This window comes from Rana temporaria, chromosome 4, assembly GCF_905171775.1.
Source record: "Rana temporaria chromosome 4, aRanTem1.1, whole genome shotgun sequence".
Lineage (NCBI taxonomy): Eukaryota > Metazoa > Chordata > Amphibia > Anura > Ranidae > Rana > Rana temporaria.
The window spans coordinates 395,867,762-395,888,286 of NC_053492.1; the positions used below are offsets into that span (position 1 = coordinate 395,867,762).

The 20,525-nt window shown below is 42.8% G+C and overlaps 1 protein-coding gene across 1 annotated transcript in view; it reads left to right on the plus strand.

Moving 5' to 3' along the window:
- The window catches only part of EFEMP1 (EGF containing fibulin extracellular matrix protein 1), a 91,240-nt gene that overhangs the window by 54,939 nt on the left and 15,776 nt on the right, over positions 1-20,525 (plus strand). The window contains exons 5-8 of the mRNA XM_040351156.1: positions 1,631-1,753; positions 7,317-7,436; positions 13,762-13,878; positions 18,363-18,482. Coding sequence (XP_040207090.1) covers positions 1,631-1,753; positions 7,317-7,436; positions 13,762-13,878; positions 18,363-18,482 — 480 coding nt within the window. The remainder of the gene's footprint in view (positions 1-1,630; positions 1,754-7,316; positions 7,437-13,761; positions 13,879-18,362; positions 18,483-20,525) is intronic.

Below are 20,525 nucleotides of genomic sequence, written 5' to 3' on the forward strand. Positions count from 1 at the left end.
CCACTTAGTCCAAAAAAAATAGCTGTGTGCTGATTATTCTGTATATAAAGTGTTACTAAACCTAAACACAGGTATATATGTAATAGACATGTGCACGCTGAAATATTTCGTCCGAAAAATAAATTTATTTAGTTACTCCCGAAATTCGTTTTTATTTACTTTGTTTCGTTAAAAAATGCATTCGTTCGAAAATCCGAATTAATTAAGGTCGAATCTGTCATTGAAGGCTTATGGTGTCTGTCGAATGTTCTAAGAAGATTAGACGGAGCAGCTAAACTGTACGACACCGCAATCGTACATTTCCGGTCTAATGTTTCGCCTACAAGCTATAGAAGAATTCTAATGTTGTATGATACTAGTAATAATTATATTTATAAATTATTTTTACTAGTCAACCAACATTCAAATTCTTCTATAGCCTATGGGCCGAGCATTAGACCGGAAATGTACGATTGCAGCGTCGTACAGTTTAGCTGCTTGTCGAATCTTCTTAGAACTTTCGACAGACACCATAAGCCTTCAATGACAGATTTGACATTTGTATGTTTTTCGCTTCTTTGCCGAATCTTAGTCGTTCATGTTGAATGGTCTACCCCAACACTGTCTCTATAATGTCAAATCTTTTCTCTCTATGTCGAATCTTTCCTCTCTATGTAGAATAATCTTGGACTAATAGAGTTAAGGTTAGGCACATTCGACTGCAGATTCGGTAGACACAGATTGCTATTGTGAGCGTCATGTCGAGTCTCCTATCTATATGGAACCGTTGTAGCAATGAAAATGAAAATAAATAATTTTTTTATGTCGGATCTTTCGGATTTCCGATTCTGCACGTTCGTTATCGTTTGTTAAAACGATAGCAAAAATACCCAAAATTCGGAGGAAAATGTATTCGGACGAAAACAAATGCACATGTCTAATATGTACTTCTTAGTAATTCTTAGACCTCGTACACACGACCGAACATGTCCGCTGAAACTGGTCCGCGGACCAGTTTCCGTGGACATGTTCGGTCGTGTGTAGGGCCGACCGGACAATTTTACGGCCTAGCGGACAGGTTTCCAGCGGACAAAAGTTTCTGGCCCGAGAACCCGCGCATGGCTTGGTCAAGTGATTTGACGCATGCGTGGAAGCATTAAACTTCCGGGTTTGCGGACGTGGCGACGTCAAAGTCACCGCCACGTCACCGCGTTGTCTGTCCGCGGGGATTTTGGTTTGATGGTGTGTACAACCATCAGACCAAAATCTCCGAGCGGACATGTCCGATGAAAACGGTCCGCGGACCGTTTTTATCGGACATGTTCGCTCGTCTGTACAAGGCCTTAGATATGCAGAATGAAAAAGCTGTCTAACTTACAAATCAGATATTTTTATTTTAAAAGTCTAATTTCTACTCTAAATGTCAAAAGTCTGACTTTTTTAGCCTCTAAGGTCTCATGGCTCCTCCATACTTTTCTTTAATGACTGAGTGACTACATAATTGTTTCCCTAATGGTATGTCTTATGTTGTCATAGTGCTGTCAATTGCATTATAAGATTATTGTTGGGTAAAAACAATATAAAACATACAATGCTGCTTAAATAGGACAATGAAAATGTTATTTTTCTTTTCTTTTTTTTTTTGTGTCAGACATAGACGAGTGTCTCACCGGAACACACAATTGCCGATCAGATCAAGTGTGCACTAATGTGAGGGGAACATTCACTTGCCTGTGTCCAAGAGGATACCAGAAGCGAGGGGAACAATGCATTGGTGGGTATTATTGCAATTACTGATTAGGTTTCCTCCTAGAAAACCAATATATTCTTTAGTATTATTAGCAAGCATGAAAGGGGTACTGATTGAATGTAAAAAAAAAAAAAAGGTTGGATTTATGCTAAATGTGAGCTTTTAACAAGATACATAACCATCCACATTTATTTCCAATTGGTTAAAACGTATGTAAAACCAAAAATGCAGAGAAGGGTTAAAACCCCTGTCAGATAGTTTTTTAATATTTATGTCCTGCTAGGGAGATTTCCCATCACTTCCTGTCCTTAAGACAAAACAGGAAATAAGAGGAATTCTTCATTTTCAAAATCACCTATATGGCTGCACCATCAATTTGATGCTTCATTGGTCCTCACCAATTCTTAAGCCTCATACACATGCTTGGTTTTCTCGGCAAGAACCAGCAAGAAAACTGCTGGCAGGGCTTTCTTGCTGAGAAAACCGTGCGTGTGTATGGGGCTTTGTGGTTTCTCGTTGGGAAAACTGCCCAGAATCTCGACGAAAAAAATAGAGATCCTGCTCTCTATTTTCTTGTCGGGATTATTGTTGGCCTGTTTCCTGACGAGAAACCTGAGAGTGTGTATACGTACCTGTCGCTGTGGAAACCCGCACATGCTCAAAATGACTTTGAAGCATGCACGGTAGCTTCCTAGGCATAGGTAGGGTGCAGCAAGATGGTGGTGACGGCATCGAATGTGACGAGTGCATGCTCGTCGTACGCGATAACGTCACCGTGTTCTTGTCTTCCAAAAGAACCGCGGTTCTTTTGAAAGGAGCTTCTGTACACTCGGGCAGCAAGAGACTCTTGCCAAGAATCTCGTCAGGAAAAACAACGTTTTTTCCCTGACGAGATTCTGGCCAGTGTGTACGAGGCTTAAGACCAAGAACTTGTTGATCACATGACCACTGATAACTTAATTTGCAGTTTTCACTGAGCAGAGAATGGTTACTCCACCGGCTCTCTGCTCTGCCCCTCCATAGAGACTAAGCCAGCTGGGGGTTGGGTATCTGGGTGGATCCTGACATTATTGTCGCAATACATTCAGAGACTAGAACGGGTCTTTTATGATAGCATGTTGTTGGCTGAATTTGGGTCACAGGAGTACAAAAATAAATACACTCCGGTAAACCAGAAGAGAAGTATAGCCAAAAAAGCTTGCCCCCCCAAGGGCTATAGCTTTTGTGAAGTATAGATGGTGCTCCAGAAATAGATGGCCACCACTTCATCATTGTTTTTCAATATGACGGTAGTAAGGTGGTTAACGTATATCTAAAGCAAACATTTATTTATTTTGAATAGGGGGTATTTTTCTTTGTTGTCTCATTAAGGAGATTTCGTCTCACTTGCAGTTCTGTAGAATCAGCAGAAGTGAGAAGATATAATCCCTCTCAGGCCCCGTACACACGTCCGAGGAACTCGACATGCCAAACACATCGAGTTCCTTGTCGAGTTCTGTGTTGAAGCCGCCGAGGATCTCGGCGGGCCAACTTTCCTCATTGAACAACGAGGAAATAGAGAACATGTTCTCTATTTGGCCCGACGAGTTCCTCGTCGGCTTCCTCGGTGAAAAGTGGACAGACGACCGAGTTTCTCGGCAGAATCCAGCTCCGATCAAGTTTCTGGCTGAATTCTGCAGAGAAACTCGGTCGTGTGTACGGGGCCTCAGACTGCACTCACAATAGGACCACTTTAACTTCCCCACTCCCCTGCTGGGCTGCACTCACACTGGGCCATAAGGAAGTGTTCTCGGACACACTTATGTTAACCAGCCCCCAATGCTCCCTGCTTCAGTACATAGTCATCTATGGAGAGTTCTGTGCTCTGCCACAATTGGCACTCACACTGAAGCAAACCGTACCAAACCACAAGTGAACTGCTCTTCGTCCAAGTGGTCCCAGGCACGATAAACATAACAGATCCCGGGCACAGTTCGGAGTACTCATACTACACAAGCAGCATCCAGGATTGTTTAAAATGCCAGTGTGAATGGGTCCTTAGACAGTTGTCCCAGGAACAAGTGAATCAAAAGACTTCTACTTCTAATGCTCTTCTGGTGGCTATTCAAAATTTGAGATTTACCTATACTTTTACTCCAGGTGACACTGGTGCTCAGGACATTGAGGCTGGGTTCACATCACAGCAGGGGTCCAGTGCATCACTGTTCACCATTTCAGGTCTAATTTTGGTCCAAAATGAAATGGACCAGAAGACGCACACGACACCTCTGCAATTCGCTCTGCAGTGGTCCTGGAGCTGTGTGAACTGGTTCTATTGTGAGCCGGTCACAGGCTCCTAACATGCGAATTGGATGTGGGGAAACACATACCAAATTCACAATAGTGTGAACCCAGCCTTACAGTGATTGAATTTCAAACAGACAGCAATAAAGACCAGACAGGGGTTCTAATTCTCTAATTACTAAATCTTAAAAAACGAGGCCCTGCCTGTAGGTATATTTTAATGTCTTACCTCCATTTTTTTTAAGTCTGACCTGTCTTCTACCATAATTTTCAACTTCAATTTTCAATTCTATTTTCTTCTCTAGAACGTCATAATTGTGTCTTAGTTCAAAAACAATCCTCTATTTACACGTACAGTTTGCTGCAGGTGGCAGGAATTGACAATGGCATCTGGTTTAGACATTAACCTCAGCCAGAATCAACGCAACAGGCACCTAATGCTGAAAATACTGCAATAAAGTCATCCCTGACCCATATGTGAACCTATTCTCTCCCACTTCAGATGACACCAAATATTGTTACCTAATGCTGGCATGCTCACAATTCCTGTAGTCACTTGTAAGAGTGAGCTCTTTCAACACGTACAATAATGTAAAAACCAAACACAATAATTGCTTAACAGGGACTCAATTTACAGTGGGGAAAATAATTATTGTATAGAAAAAAACATGTGATACAAATGTTATGAATTGAGTTGCAGTTCAGTGAGTAAAATAAGTATTTGATCCACAAGAAAAACATGACTTAGTACTTGGTGGAGAAACCCTTGTTGGCAAGCACAGAAATCAGACATTTCTTGTAGTTGGTTACCAGGTTTGCGCACATCTCAGGAGGGATTTTGGTCCGCTCTTCTTTAAAGATCTTCTCCAAATTTTTAGGGTTTCTTAGAGGCTGTCACTTGGCAACAAGAAGTTTCAGCTCCCTCCATAAATTTTCTAAAGAATAAAAGTCTGGAGACTGGCTTGGCCACTCGACGACCTTAATGTCCTTCTTCTTCAGCCACAGTTTGTTGCCTTGGCAGTATGTTTTGGGTCATTGTCATGCTGGAAGACCCATCCATGACCCATCTTCAGTGTTCTGGCTGAGGAAAGAAGGTTCCCATTGAAGATTTTACAATACGTAGCCTGGTAAATTTGCCCATCAAAGCGGCAAAAAGTTGGCCTGTACTTTTAGCAGACAAACAGTCACAATGTTTCCACCTCTGTGCTTGACTGTAGAGATGGTGTTCTTAGGCCTCGTACACACGATCGGGTTTCTCTGCAAAAACCAGCAAGAAAACTGCTTCTTGCCGGGATTCCCGTTCGTGTGTACGAGGCATTCAGGTTTTTCATCTGGAAATCTGGCCAGAATCTCGTCGAGAAAAAAAGGGAACCTGCTCTCTTTTTTCTCATCGAGATTCTTGTCGGCCTGTTTCCCGACGAGAAACTCGAGAGTGTGTATACTTACCTGTGGAAACCCGCGCATGCTCGAAATGACTTTGACGCATGCGCGGTAGCTTCCACGGCATAGGTAGGGTGAAGCAAGATGGCGGCGACGTCATCGAATGTGACGATCGCTTGCTCATCGTACGCGATGGCGTTACCGTGTTATTTCCTTTCAAGAGAACCATGGTTCTTTTGAAATGAAAGTATGTACACTCCGGCGGCAAGAGTTTCTTGCCAAGAATCTCGTCAGGGAAAACGACGGGTTTTTCCTGACGAGATTCTGAGACGTGTGTACGAGGCCTTAGGGTCATAGTCAGCATTTTTTTCTTCCTCCAAACACAGCAAGTAGAGTTAATCCCAAAGAGCTCAATTTTTGTCTCATCTGACAAAAGCACTTTTCCCCAATCCTTCTCTGAATCATTTAGATGTTCATTGACAAACTTTAAATGGGTCTTTACATGTGCCTTCTTGAGAAGGGGGACCTTGTGGATACTGCAGGATTTTAATCCATGGCAGCGTATTGTGTTACCAATGGTTTGTTAGGTGACTGTGGTCCCAACTGCTTTGAGATCATTCACAAGCTCCTCCCATGTAGTCCTGGACTGATCCCTCACTTTTCTCATGATCATCCTTACCCCATGAGGTGAAATCTTGCATGGAGCTCAAGACTGAAGGTGATTGATGGTTATTTTGTAGTTCTTCAATTTGCAAATAATCGCTCCAACCAAGCTTCTTGCTGATGGTCTTGTAGCCCATTCCAGACTTGTGCAGGTCTACAATCTTGTCCCTGATGTCCTATGACAGCTCTATGGTCTTGCCCATGATGGTGAGGTTTGAAAGAGATTCTGTGGACAGGTGTCTTTTATACACATAACAAGTTGTCATAAGGAGCAGCTTCCTAAATTGACAGAACTAATCTGTGTACCATATGAGCACATACTGTAGCCAGTCTGTGGGAACCAGAATTATTGTTGGTTGGTGGGGTCAAATAATTATTTTACTCACTGAACTGTAACTCTGTTTATAACATTTGTATCGTTTTTTTCTAGATTTTTGGTTGATAATCTGTCTCTGTCATTTAAATTACACCTATGATAACAGTTATAGACCCTTCATTTCTTTGTAAGTGGGCAAACTTACAAAATCTTCAGGGGATCAAATAATTATTTTCCCTGCTGTGTATATATCTGGCTCTACATCCAACTCCTGGCATGTCTCTTCCAGAGCTTTCCACTGTGCTTTTCACTCACTGACCCCGGCATGGATCCCTCCTAAATGACTTTCTCCCGACATGCTCCCAACTGTTCTCTTTCCTGCTCCTGTTCCAGGACACCTCTCAATGACCGTGTAACGAGAGGCTCCCTCCCAGCTGCCCAACTCCTGACCTGAGGTACCCCCCCTAGAAAAGGGGTTCCCTCAGATCACGACAGTCTAACACTCCATCATCCAGTTCATCCACCCGACAATACCTTACATAGCAGGCTGACCATGGGTTTATATAGGAGGCCTAGTTGGGGATTGGTCAGGGCTCCCTCATACAGTGTATACACCCCATGTCACTCCCGCTCTCTGCCCTGCTGCCCCTTTTGCAGAACCTTTTCCCTGGGAAAGAGCTGAGGCACATGTCAGTCACCTGCTGCTAGACTAAACCACTCCCCTGCCACCAGATCAAAACAAACAGGCCTAGCTCACAGAATAGGCCTGCCTAAATTTACCTGCGCTGACAGTAAAAACAAACCCACTACTCTACGTAAGGTAGAGATAGAGGGTGCTACAGATAGATTGATAGAATGAGATATACTTGGCTGTATTAGTGTATTCATTTACCAACATGTTCAGCAATTTTACTTGTATGTATTTTTCTTTTCCCCACAATGCAGACATTGATGAATGTTCATTATCTTCATTTTGCCATCATCAGTGTGTCAATACACTGGGATCTTACTACTGCCAATGTAACTCTGGCTTCCAGCTTGCAGCGAACAACTACAGCTGTGTGGGTAAGTCATGATTGTAGTTAGGTGTATCATCAAATAGTTATGTTATATAGTCTTGTGTATTTGCAGGGACATTAAAAGTACACATGTAGCCTTGAAGCAAATAATCCACTGAAAAGTTATGAAGATTCCAGTTTATTTTGGGTAAAATTATATTAAAGCTGAACTCTAGTTAAAAAAAATTGTGCAGGTAGCTGGATCTTGGAGAAATCTTCACTGCAGGGATGTCTGTCCTCTTCCTGTCAATGAACAATGGGCCAGATTCACAGAAGAAGTACGCCGGCGTATCTACTGATACACCGGCGTACTTTCAAATTTGCCGCGTCGTATCTTTAGTTTGAATCCTCAAACCAAGATACAACGGCTTCTGGCTCCGATCAGACAGGCGTACAGCTTCGTACGCCTTCGGATCGTTGGTGCAATACTTTTGGCGCCCGCTGGGTGGAGTTCGCATCGTTTTCCGCGTCGGGTATGCTAATTAGCTTTTTCCGGCAATCCACGAAGGTACGCGCGGCCGTCGCATTCTCTTCTCTCTTTTCCCGGCATATAGTTACAGCTGCTATTTCGTGGCGTATAGATAGACCTGCCATGTTAAAGTATGGCCGTCGTTCCCGCGTCGAATTTTGAAAAAAAAAATTTGCGTAAGTCGTCCCTGAATAGGAAAGGCCGTAACTCACGTCTACGTTCAAAAAATGACGTCGGCGCAACGTCATTTCGCGCAAAGCGCGGCGGGAAATTTTAAAACGGAGCATGCGCATTTCAATTGGCGCGGGGACGCGCTTCATTTAAATGAATCACGCCCCCTACCCACCCAATTTGAAATACGCGCCGAGAAATACACAACGCCGCCGTAACTTACGGCGTGAAATCTTCCTGGATTCGAAATTCCGCCAGGTAAGATACGGCGGCGTAGCGTATCTCTGATACGCTGCGCCAGGGCAAATGTCTGTGAATCTGGCTGCACAGCAGATTGATCTGTGAAAGTGGGAGATAATCCTGTGACTGTTCAGACTCTCCCCCATTCACAGATTGTGGTAAAGGCATTGTAATCAATAAAATAATTTTTCTCGATGAAGGAGGAGGGAAGAGGGGGCAAGTCCTTGTTAGACTATTTGTGCTGCTGTCCTTCCTGAAGACGCAAAGCTGTTAAGTCCCACAGCACAGGAAGAGGACAGGTATCCTAGCAGTGAGGATTTCTACAGAATCCAGTAGTCTGTACATGGGACATATGTTGTAATTCATTAAAGGGAAGTGATGCTAAACTTCAGCTTTAATCCCCGTTTCCCATACCAAATAAGCACAGTACTGCATACTACCATAAGTTTTACCCTCATATCCTGTTATCCCTTACAACCATGTGTGCTAGGTGGGCTTTGCCATGCTCTACAATATGGCACACTTACTGTACCTTACAAATGTACCCTTCTCCAGCACTGTGCAGTGCAGACCTTGCCCTCTGCTCTATCCCCTGCAGTCACCACTTGCACTACTTCCGGGTTCCCAGACATCTTCCTCCACCAGTAAATTCCCACTGATTATTTAGCTCATGCACACAGGCGTTACATAGTTAGTCAGGTTGAAAAAAGACACAAGTCCACCTAGTTCAACCAATAAAAAATTAAATAAAAAATAAAATAAAAAAATTCCCATATACACAATCCTTCACCCACAGTTGATCCAGCGGAAGGCGAAAAGCCCCAGCAGAGCATGAACCAATTTGCTACAGCAGGGGAAAAAATTCCTTCCTAATCCCCCAAGAGGCAATCAGATTTTCCCTGGATCAACTTTAGCTATAAATGTTATTACCCGGTTATATTATTTACCGTATTTATCGGGGTATTGCGCGCTCCGGCGTATAGCGCGCACCCCTAATGTGGACCCGCAATTCCTGTAAAAAATTTTTTTTTAGTACTTACAGTTTTGGTGTCTTGCGCGGCGTCCATCGGCGGCCTCGTCGGGTCCGGCGTCCATCTGCGGCTTCGGTGGTGTCCCCCTGGCTTCTCCCGCACTGTCTCCCCGTCGAATCGCCGCTTCCCGCGCTCAGTTTGAACGCCTGCGCCGACATATACCGAGTGCAGTACACTCGGCTACATTCGGCCAGGCTCGGCTTCGCTCGTGCTCACACTCTGTGACGTTTATGCGTGAGCACGAGCCTGGCCAAATGTAGCCGAGTGTACTGCACTCGGTATATGTCGGTGCAGGCATTCAAACTGAGCGGGGGAATCGGGTATCGTCGTATATCGCGCACCCACGATTTTCCCCTTATTTTAAGGGGAAAAAAGTGTGCGGTATACGCCGATAAATACGGTACATCAAGGAAAGAATCCAAGCCTTTTATTAAAGCAATCGACTAAGCTTGCTAGAACCACCTCTGGAGGGAGTCTATTCCACATTTTCACAGCTCTTACTTTGAAGAACTGTAAAAATGTTGAGTGCCCACTCGTCCTCTGCGATGGCCCTAAAGTGAATAACTTAACACCTAGTTTACTATATGGACCACTTATGTAGTTGATCATATACCCCTTAATCTCTTCTTCTCAAGAGAGAATACATTGTGTTCCTCTAATCTTTCCTCATAGCTGAGCTCTTCCATGCCTCTTATCAGGTTGGTTGTCCTTTTTGCACTTTCTCCAGTTCCCCGATATCCTTTGTGAGAACTGGTGCCCAAAACTGAACTGCATATTCCAGATGAGGTCTTACTAATGAATTGTACAGGGGCATACCTCTCCTAATACAAGAAAGGACCGCAGCTTGGCATTCCATGCTATTATTGAGCTTATGATCTACCAAAACCCCCAGATCCTTCTCCCTCACTGATTTCCCCAGTTGCACTCCACCCTAGTATGTATGATGCATGTATATTCCTAGCCCCTAAGGGCCAGATTTTCGTAGATCCCCGTATCTACGAGCGTATGCAATTAACACTACGCCGCCGCAACTTACTGGAGCAAGTGCCGAATTCTCCAAGCACTTGCTCCGTAATTTGCGGCGGCGTAGTCTAAATGGCCCGGCGTATCCCCGTGTAAATCAAAGGGGGCGGCTTGTATTTAAATTAAGCACGTCCCCGTGCCGAACGAACTGCGCATGCGCCGGCCTTAAACGTAGGCCACTGCGCTTGCTCCGTAGAACACCGCAAATACATTGGTTGCGACGTGAACATAATTAACGCACAGCCCTATTTGCGACGAGTTACGTAAACGACGTAAACGACAGAAAAACCCGACGCTGTCCCGACGTCCATACTTAACATGGCATACGGCGGACCGATGTAAGGTTACCCCTCATATAGCAGGGGTAACCTTATGCTTACGGAAACGACGTAAACAACGACGAGGCGGCGCAAAATCGTTCGGGAATCGGCGCATCAGGCTCATTTGCATAGTCAAATGAGAAATCAACGTAAACGCCACCTAGCGGCCAGCGTAGAATTACATCTAAGATCCGACGGTGTAAGTGACTTACACCTGTCGGATCTACGCCGTATCTATGCGTAAATGATTCTAGGAATCAGGCGCATAGATACCCGGGGCCAAAAACAGAGATACGACGGTGTATCTTGAGATACACCGTCGTATCTCTTTTGAGAATCTGGCCCTAAGTGTATAACTTTACATTTATCAACATTACATCACCCCCAACACCTGACCTAGTCTCTTCATGTCGTTTCTGCCAAGAATTCCAGCCACCTAGCATTTTTTTTTTCTTAGAGTTTAGTTACATTTTACAATTTAATAAGGGCTACAGAGGAGCTAACACCACAGGACAATTTCTATTACATCTGCAGCAAAAAAAAAGGCTCTTCTGTGCTCTTCTCTGATTTAGATTTAGATTCTCTTTTAATTGGATCTGAATTTCCCTGTCACCTATGAACACCTGTAGGGTCTTTCTGACTGGATATCATTTAATTATGTATGTGACAGCTGAAATTTAGCTAAAACTAAAACAGCTTTAGTCACATCCCCTACCTTCACAGTTTGTATGTCAAATTTTTTGCAGACAGCTGAATCCAGGATATATCTTCACTGCAGGGATGCCTGTCCTCTTCCTGTTTCTAAACTTATGGTGCTGCAATGGTTAACAGCTTTGGGTCTTCAGGCAGAATGGCAGTACAGATGATCCGACGGGTACATGCCCCTTCCCCTTACTCCATTTAGAAACATTCTTTCATTGATTACACTGCTTGTATCACAATCTGTAAATGGAGGCGAGTCTGATGAGTCACAGAATTCTGTCCCCCATTAACAGATTAGGACACAAGCAGTGTAATCGATAAAATAACTTTTCTAAATGTAGTTGAAGGAAGGATAGGGACATGTCCCCAATGGACCATCTGTACTGCTGTACTGTCCGAAGACACAAAGCTGTTTACCATTGCAGTTTTGAGAAGTACAGAGATAGGAAGAGGACAGGTATCCCTGCAGTGAAGATTTCCCCAGGTTCCAGCTGTCTGCGTAATGTGGGACGTACTTCATCACAGGTAAGTGATATGACTAAAGCTGTATATATTATTATTTTTTATTAGCTAAACTTGCTTTTAACAAAATCTATGTGGCCCATCTATGAGCCACAGCTAGAGCTCTGTAATCATCAAAGTGCATGCTCCATGGCAGTTGGTTCATGCTCCATAGTTAGCTAATTTAATAGGAGAGGTTATTTGGCCTTTTAAGGCCAACTGCAGCATGAAACTTTTCGTTTTGGATAGAGTGGGCAAAATTTTAAATATACAGTATATCAAGTTTTATTTTTTTTGCTTGTGTAATAGCAAAATAAGGAGCTCTGGGCTCTTGGGTAAAGGGTTTAGTGAGACTGGGTCTTATGCCCTGTACACACGATCGGTTCATCTGATGAAGACGGTCTGATGGATTTTTTCATCAGATATGCGATGAAGCTGACTTTCATCAGTCTTGCCTACACACCATCAGTTAAAAAACGGATCGTGTCAGAACGTGGTGACGTAAAACACAACGACGTGCTGAGAAAAATGAAGTTCAATGCTTCCGAGCATGCGTCGACTTGATTCTGAGCATGCGTGGATTTTTAACCAATGGACGTGCCCACAGACGATCGCTTTTTTCTATCGTTTTTTTAACCATCAGATAATTTTAAAACAAGTTCCTATTTTTTTCACCGATGGATAAAAAACCGATGGGGCCCACACACGATCGGTTCATCTGATGAAAACGGTCCGTTTTCATCAGACGAACCGATCGTGTGTACGCGGCATTAGTGTTTGTGGTTTTAGCTGGCAGGTCCTCATCCACACAATGGTCTTACAAGTGTCCCTTGTGGAAACCTTCTGAGATAAGAAATAACAAATGTGCCAGCCCACTAAAAAGTGCCCAGAATGGTCTTTATTAAGAAATAAGTTCGCCTTTGGGAACATGTTACATGTTCCATCTGTTTTAGAGTGGAACGTGTAACATGTTCACACTCCTGCAGCGTCTCTACTGCTGCAGCTAGTGACAGCACTAATGAATCTGATGAAGACGGTCTGATGGATTTTTTCATCAGATATCCGATGAAGCTGACTTTCATCAGTCTTGCCTACACACGATCGGTTCATCCGATGAGAACGGTCTGATGGACCGTTTTCATCGGTTAACCGATGAAGCTGACTGATGGTCAGTCGTGCCTACACACCATTGGTTAAAAAAACGATCGTGTCATAACGCGGTGACGTAAAACACAACAACGTGCTGAAAAAAACGAAGTTCAATGCTTCCAAGCATGCGTCGACTTGATTCTGAGCATGCGTGGATTTTTAACCGATGGTTGTGCATACTAATGATCGTTTTTTTTCTATCGGTTAGGTATTCATCGGTTAAATTTAAAACAAGATTGCTTTTTTTTAACCTATGGATAAATAACCGATGGGGCCCACACACGATCGGTTTGGTCCGATGAAAACGGTCCATGAGGCTCTTTCCTCCCTCGGCTGGCTGTCACTATTTTAAGAAAAAACTCTCACCCTGAATCGGGAAGGATTGTAAACACGAATGTTCCTTTGAATGGAAGTGATAGGACGTCTCCCCAATGGCAACACAGACAACAAAAGCAACCCAAGACATGTTACTTCTGACACAAAAATAAAAACCTTTTACTGTGGTCTGTGTCTCCAAAGGAGAGATTTTCTTTCACTTCCTGTGCTAACAGCAGAGGGACAGGAAGAAAGTTTGAACGCTATCCAAACTGTTTCTAAAAATATTAAGAATAGATTTGTGTGGTATTGATGTCAATTTCACTGTAGTTTTCTGTATTTTTTTTTTTTAATGCATATAACAATTATTTAAACTGAGACTTGTAAAGAATGGTGTTTGTCTTTTTACAGATGTTGATGAATGTAGTACCAGTCCTTGTGCACAAGAATGCTACAACATGATTGGTTCATATGTCTGCCAGTGTAATCCAGGTTATGAGCTCAGCAGGGACAGAGTTAATTGTGAAGGTAATAAAATCTGCATACGCTTTGTTTTTTTGCACCTTTTTACTAATAGTATTTGCATCAATAATGAATGAAGCTAAAATGAATCTATACCCAAGATAATTTTTTTTCATTTTGGATTGAATGGGGAAAGGTTAGGATTTAAAATCTCTGTCAGATTTTAATGCTATCTGTGGCTCCATTAGACTTTCTGTTCTGGGGACAACATTTTATCAGACAGAAAGTGAGAAAAAATGTGCAACAGGGAAACAAACAATAAAAAGTTGACAGAAGTTTTGGCATTCCTCTCATAAAAAAAAAAAAAAGATCAAACACTTAAAGTGAAAGTAAATCCTCCTATAATTTTCAGCCAAGGAAGCTGCCATCTTGGCCTCTGTTTGATCTTCAACTGCCATAATGCTGCACATGTGATCAGTTATGATTGATTGTGTGGTTGAGAGCACAACTTTTGTGACAGTTTTATTCCTGGCACGTGCCGGAAATGTAATTAGTTTTTTTATAAACTTGTAAATCAATGGGTTTACTTCCGCTTTAAGCCGCTTACACCCGATCAGTCCATCCGATGAGAACGGTCCGATGGACCGTTTTCATCAGTTAACCGATGAAGCTGACTGATGGTCCGTTGCGCCTACACACCATTGGTTAAAAAAAACGATTGTGTCAGAACGCGGTGACGTAAAACACAACAACGTGCTAAAAAAAAGAAGTTCAATGCTTCCAAGCATGCGTCGACTTGATTCTGAGCATGCATGGATTTTTAACCGATGGTTGTGCCTACTAACGATCAGTTTTGACCTATCGGTTAGAAATCCATCGGTTAAATTTAAAGCAAATTGGCTTTTTTTTAACCAATGGTTAAATAACCTATAGGGCCCACACACGATCGGTTTTGACCGATGAAAACGGTCCATCAGACTGTTGTTCTCTGTTTAACCGATCGTGTGTACGAGGCCTTAATACAGTAATATTTATTTTCCTGGTGCCAATTCATGGCAGCATACATGTGGTAGTATCCCCACCTACTTTTATGCGGGATCAGTTTAAAGTTATAGAGTTTTGACACCCACACAAACAGCCCATTCACTGTGCAACACTAGGAATAAACTGATTTTGTTTAGTATGCTGCCATGGATCGGTGCCAGCAATGGAAAATAATGGTAAGTTTTTGATACAATTTTCTGTTTTCCTGGCACCAAAATGGCAACATACATGTGGTACACCAATGCCTAGCGACAAGCTTAAGCAAATTCTGTCTTATAAGAAAGTGAGGAAATTACTGTCTTCCAGACAAAATTTGCTGTAGTGAGGACTACTGAGCCTGTTAGTAATGCCGAAGAAACGCACCAAAAGAGGACCTGTTTGGCTGTCCTGCCTATCAGTTGACATCACTGCATAAGATGCCCATGATGTTCAGATTCTGCTGGTCGAAGGTAAAACAATTACTCACGGTGGCTTAGGCCCAGTCGTATAGTGGGCCCTTTGAATTATCATTAGTAGATTTGAGCGGACACCTGGATGTTCGGGTTCGGCCGAACTTCGGAAAAAAGTCCGGGTTCGGGACCCGAACTTGACTGGCGGCGACATTATGGCAGACACATCGGACAATTTTGACACATTTTTGGGACCATTGTAATTTTCACAGCAAAAAATGCTATAAAAATGCATTTTTTGCTGTGAAAATGACAGTGCAGTTTAGGAGTTAACCACTATACCACTATATTAGGGAACACCAGCGGCGATTGGGTCCGTGGGTCCCGTGGCCACGGAGCTTCGGACCGGGTAGCGAGCGCACGCCTGCGACCGACGGCTGGGCACTTAAAGAGGACGTACAGGTACGTGCTTGGGCCCAGCCGTGCCATTCTGCCAACGTATATCTGCAGGAGGCGGTCCTTAAGTGGTTAAAGTGGATGTAAACCCTCCATACACCAAGTGAAGTGAACAGCCTCAGATGATACACAGGAATGAACCAAATCTTCCTACATAGGTTTTACGTGTGCTGTCTTCACATTTATATACTGTTTAGAAAGTTCAGATCGCGTTAGGATATTTTCTCTTCCTGTTTAACACAGAGTGTGATGTCTGGGCATACAACCAAGATAGCTAACATTGCTGATTGGAGGAGAGGCACAAACCCCCTCTCATCATAGGCCCAGACTTTCAGAGGTGTTTTGTTACAGGGCCAGCTGCCTGCTAATCTATTTATAGCAACCTTCCCTGACAGAAATGTCAGGCTTCTTTTATCTGATGTGTCCGAGAAGGAGTTATTAGGCTGATAACAGAGGAACGGGTCAGGAGAGAGCTACAGAACTTGCTCTTTGAAGAGAGATAACAAAATACTGCAGATATATGTGCCCAGCTCAAATTTCATGAATTGGGTTTACATCCACTTTAAGGAAGGTACTAAAAAATAGAACTAATCCATAGAACTAAAAAAAAAAAAAAATTTTTAACCTTCTTCACCAATCAGTCATGACAAAGTCAAGAGTTCCAGCATGGAGATCCCTCTGCTGGATCCTCAGTTTTCTGAACTTTAGACCAGCAGCACATACAGAAATAATGGGGCAGATCCACATAGAACTACATCTGCGCAGCGTATCAGAGATACGATACGCCGCCGTACCTTACCTGGCTTTAGTTCGAATCCTCAACGATTTCGCGCCGTAAGTTACGGCGGCGTAGTGTATTTCTGGCGGCGGAATTCAAATCGGCGATTAGGGGGCGGCTTTCATTTAAATGAAGCGCGTCCCCACGCCGATTGAACTGCGCATGCGTCGTCCCGAAATTTCCCGCCGTGCATTGCGCTAAATGACATCGCTAGGACGTCATTTTTTTAACTTAGACGTGAGTTACGTCCATCCCTATTCACGGACGACTTACGCAAAAAAGAAAAAATCTAATTTCGACGCAGGAACGACGGCCATACTTAACATGGCAAGTCTATCTATACGCCGCAAAATACCAGCTTTAACTATACGCCGGAAAAAGCTGACTAGAGACGACGTTACAGAATGCGACGGCTGCGCGTACGTTCGTGGATCGTCGGAAATCGCTAATTTGCATACCCGACGCGGAAAACGACGCAAACTCCACCCAGCGGTCGCCGAAGTATTGCATCTAAGATCCGAAGGCGTACGCCTGTCGGATCTTACCCAGATGCCGTTGTATCTTGGTTTGAGGATTCAAACTAAAGATACAACGCGGGTAATTTGAAAGTACGCCGGCGTATCAGTAGATACGCCGGCGTACTTGCTCTGTGGATCTGCCCCGATATGTCTTACATCTATGACCTTGTTAGGTTATGAAGAACTGCCAGCATTGCCAGAAAAACAAAACGTGAAAATTATTTTCTTGATGTAAAAATATTTCCACATTTTAAACAATGTTCGCTAATTCAAACTTGTCAAATGCTGAGGCAATACATGTAATGTTGCATCTGTTTAGAGAATAAACAAAAGTGATCTGGAGACAAACAAACTGGTGTTTCCAATTTATATTGTATCAACAAGTAACACATGTGACATTTAAAAAGCATGTGTAATGAGAGCAGGGTGGATGCACGATAATTATTTCCATTATGTAGCTGGTGTTCAATTTGGGAAAAAGCGTGTTAAGTGACAAGAGAGATAGACGTAGGATATTAGGGGGCATATGTAATAACACGATACAAAGACTAATGATGTGCAAAAACATCTACCAATTATTATTATTTAAGTACTTATATAGTGCTGTCAATTTACGCAACGCTTTAGATATATATTGTACATTCACATCAGTCCCTACCCTCAAGGAGCTTACAATCCCTAACACACATTCATATACTAGGGCCAATTTTAGATAGAAGCCAATTAACCTACCAGCATGTCGGAGGAAATCAGAGTATTCAATGTTAATCTTTGTTGTTGTGTTTATGTTGTTGTGATATAAAATATAGAAAATAAAATCTGATTTAAAAAGAAAACTCTCATCGGGACAGGAAGTAAAGGGAAAAAATAGGGAGGCAGGCAGCAATTGAAAAAAAATCTCACAGTAGTTATATCCCTAACACATATTGGCTGTAATTTGCCTTTAAATATGGTGCATTTTTCAGATATTTTTTAAGGTCTTAATTAATGTTTTAGCCAAGAATCTCTGTAAAATCCTATTTATAACTATTACTGCCATTAGTTTTAGTATGCAAATGGAATAACTGTCTAAAAGAAAAGATCCTTTACAACGTGACATAGAATAGATGGTGCTGATTAAACATCAAAAATAGGTCAACATTAACTTAATCAATGAATAACTATAATTTCAAATGTTAAGAATGGAAAATCAAATAAAGTATTCTACTAATGATGTTGACTCTTAAAAACACACAATGGATTTTGTAAATGTGCTTAATTATTTTCCATCAGCTTCATTATTTTCTTTAGTTTGAAAATTGCCTATGGATATGCTGTGATTAGTTTGTTGTCTGTGTTTTTAACTGTTTTCATATTGTCTAACAGATATTGATGAATGCAGAACAAACAGTTATCTGTGCCAGTACCAGTGTGTTAACGAGCCAGGAAGGTTCTCCTGTGTATGCCCGGAGGGATATCAGCTTGTTGGGACTCGATCCTGTCAAGGTTTGTATGATCATTAAATGTTTAGAGTCTTTAATTTCTTTATACAGCATAGATTATTCTTCATGGAAGGAAATTAGATAAAACATCACTATAAAAAAAATTCTATAGCATAATGATGATTATAATTTAACTAAGGTTTAATACTAGGGCTGTGGAAATTTAAGATTATTTCCTCGATTATTTTTTTTGATCAATCAAAATTCTTTCGATCGGCACTAGTGGTGCATCCGTGATCCGAACGGGTTACCATATGCAGATCGGCACACCACGTGATCCACTGAGCTCCACTGCTGCCTTGGCCATAGGAAAGGCCGTGGCTTCGCCTAGCTCCCAGAGCGGCGGCCAACTTTAAACATTGCAAGACTTTTGATCTGATGAATCAGTTTATTAAGTGTAAGTGAGGTCGTTTTCGTTCAGGAATTGCTCAACCAAGGGGTTATCAGCATAGGTGTGCGCACAGGATGTGCCGGGTGTGCCTGGGCACACCCTAATCACCCAATGTACAATAGCATTATCCAGGGGTGGCACCAGGTGGGTGGTTGGGGGGTGCCAGTGGCCAGTGTAAATGCCCCCATTAAATTCAAGGTTAGATTCAACCTTAGGAGCACATTACACCCGTCCCAATCAACTGTCTCCCACCACCAGAGCCTCCTTACTGTGACAGCAGGTGGCATTCATGTGTGTTTAAACTTTGAGGTGCACACCCTAATGCAATAAGCTGCGCACACCTATGGTTATCAAACTTCTTCGTTCAACCAAAAGATTTCAAGATTTTTATTCAAACCCGTTTACAGTTCCAAAACTCAAAGAAGGCATTAGTCCAGTCTTTGATTGAAAGGCTCTCAATTCCTTTGTTCTTCCTCAGAATTTTTGGATGGAATCTATTCGAGTTATTGCCTCCCTTCATTGTGAAGTCTTCTTAGCATCCATTGACATAAAGGATGCATATTTATACATTCCCATCTTTCCAGGTCATCAGTGATTGGTTTGCTATGGGAAAAAAACACTGTGAGTCTATGGCCCTTTCCTTCAGCACTGAATTGGCCCTAGAGTATTTCCAGGCATTCCAGTTCACCAGTTTTGGGTCTTCTTCACATCAGAGAAAATCCAGTCTTTGTATTCCTGCTGCTTTGGGAGCAGACCTCCATGGCCTTTAACTCAGATGTGTCACTTATGATGCAGACCTTGGTGGACTTCAGATCGATTCTGAAATGTATTCATTTCTTACTATGTCTCATCACTTGGAGTATTTATTTTTTATTATTTTTACAGTTATTTACATATGGTACATTCACAGCAGGCTCTGCCCTCAAGGAACTTATGGCCTAAGGTGTATGCATACCTATAGATGCAAAAGCCAATCTAAACAGAACCCAACAAACCTGGCAGCATATCTTTGGAGTGTATGAGGAAGCTGGTGTACCCAAGGGAAACCCATACAAGCAGAGAGAGAACTCTTTGTTGAGATTATATCCATTCTGATCCTTGCCTCTTAGAAGGCCTTTTTACCCATCTCTTTATTTGCCCCATCTCTACCCCTCCCATCTATTTTCTTTTTCCCACCACTCTCCAGGCTGTTCCAAAATGTTTTGGGGCAGGAGAGCGTTCTATGAATTTGGAAACATACCCAGTAGAATGTTGGCGAATGCCTTAAAGCGTAGTTCCAGCCTTTTTATGTTTATTAAAAGTCAGCAGCTACAAAAAGTGTAGCTGCTGACTTTTAATAAACAGACACTTACCTTCTCCACGGTCCAGCAATGAGGCTGCCCGAAGCGTCGCTCCTCTCCCCCCTTCCGCCGGCACCTCCATTCACACTGTGGGCACCCAGCGTGACAGCTTTCGGTTTCACGGCCAGGCACTCACTGCGCATGCACGAGTCACGCTGCGCTGTATGAGTGGACAGGCGATCTCCTGGGACCTGTCACGTGTCCCAGGAGATTGCCTAAAGGGATGGGCCACCTTAGGGCGAGAGGAGACGTCGTCTAGCCTGTCCCTGGGCAGAAGGAGGAAGTGGGACAGGAAGTCCCACTCCTAACGAAGCCC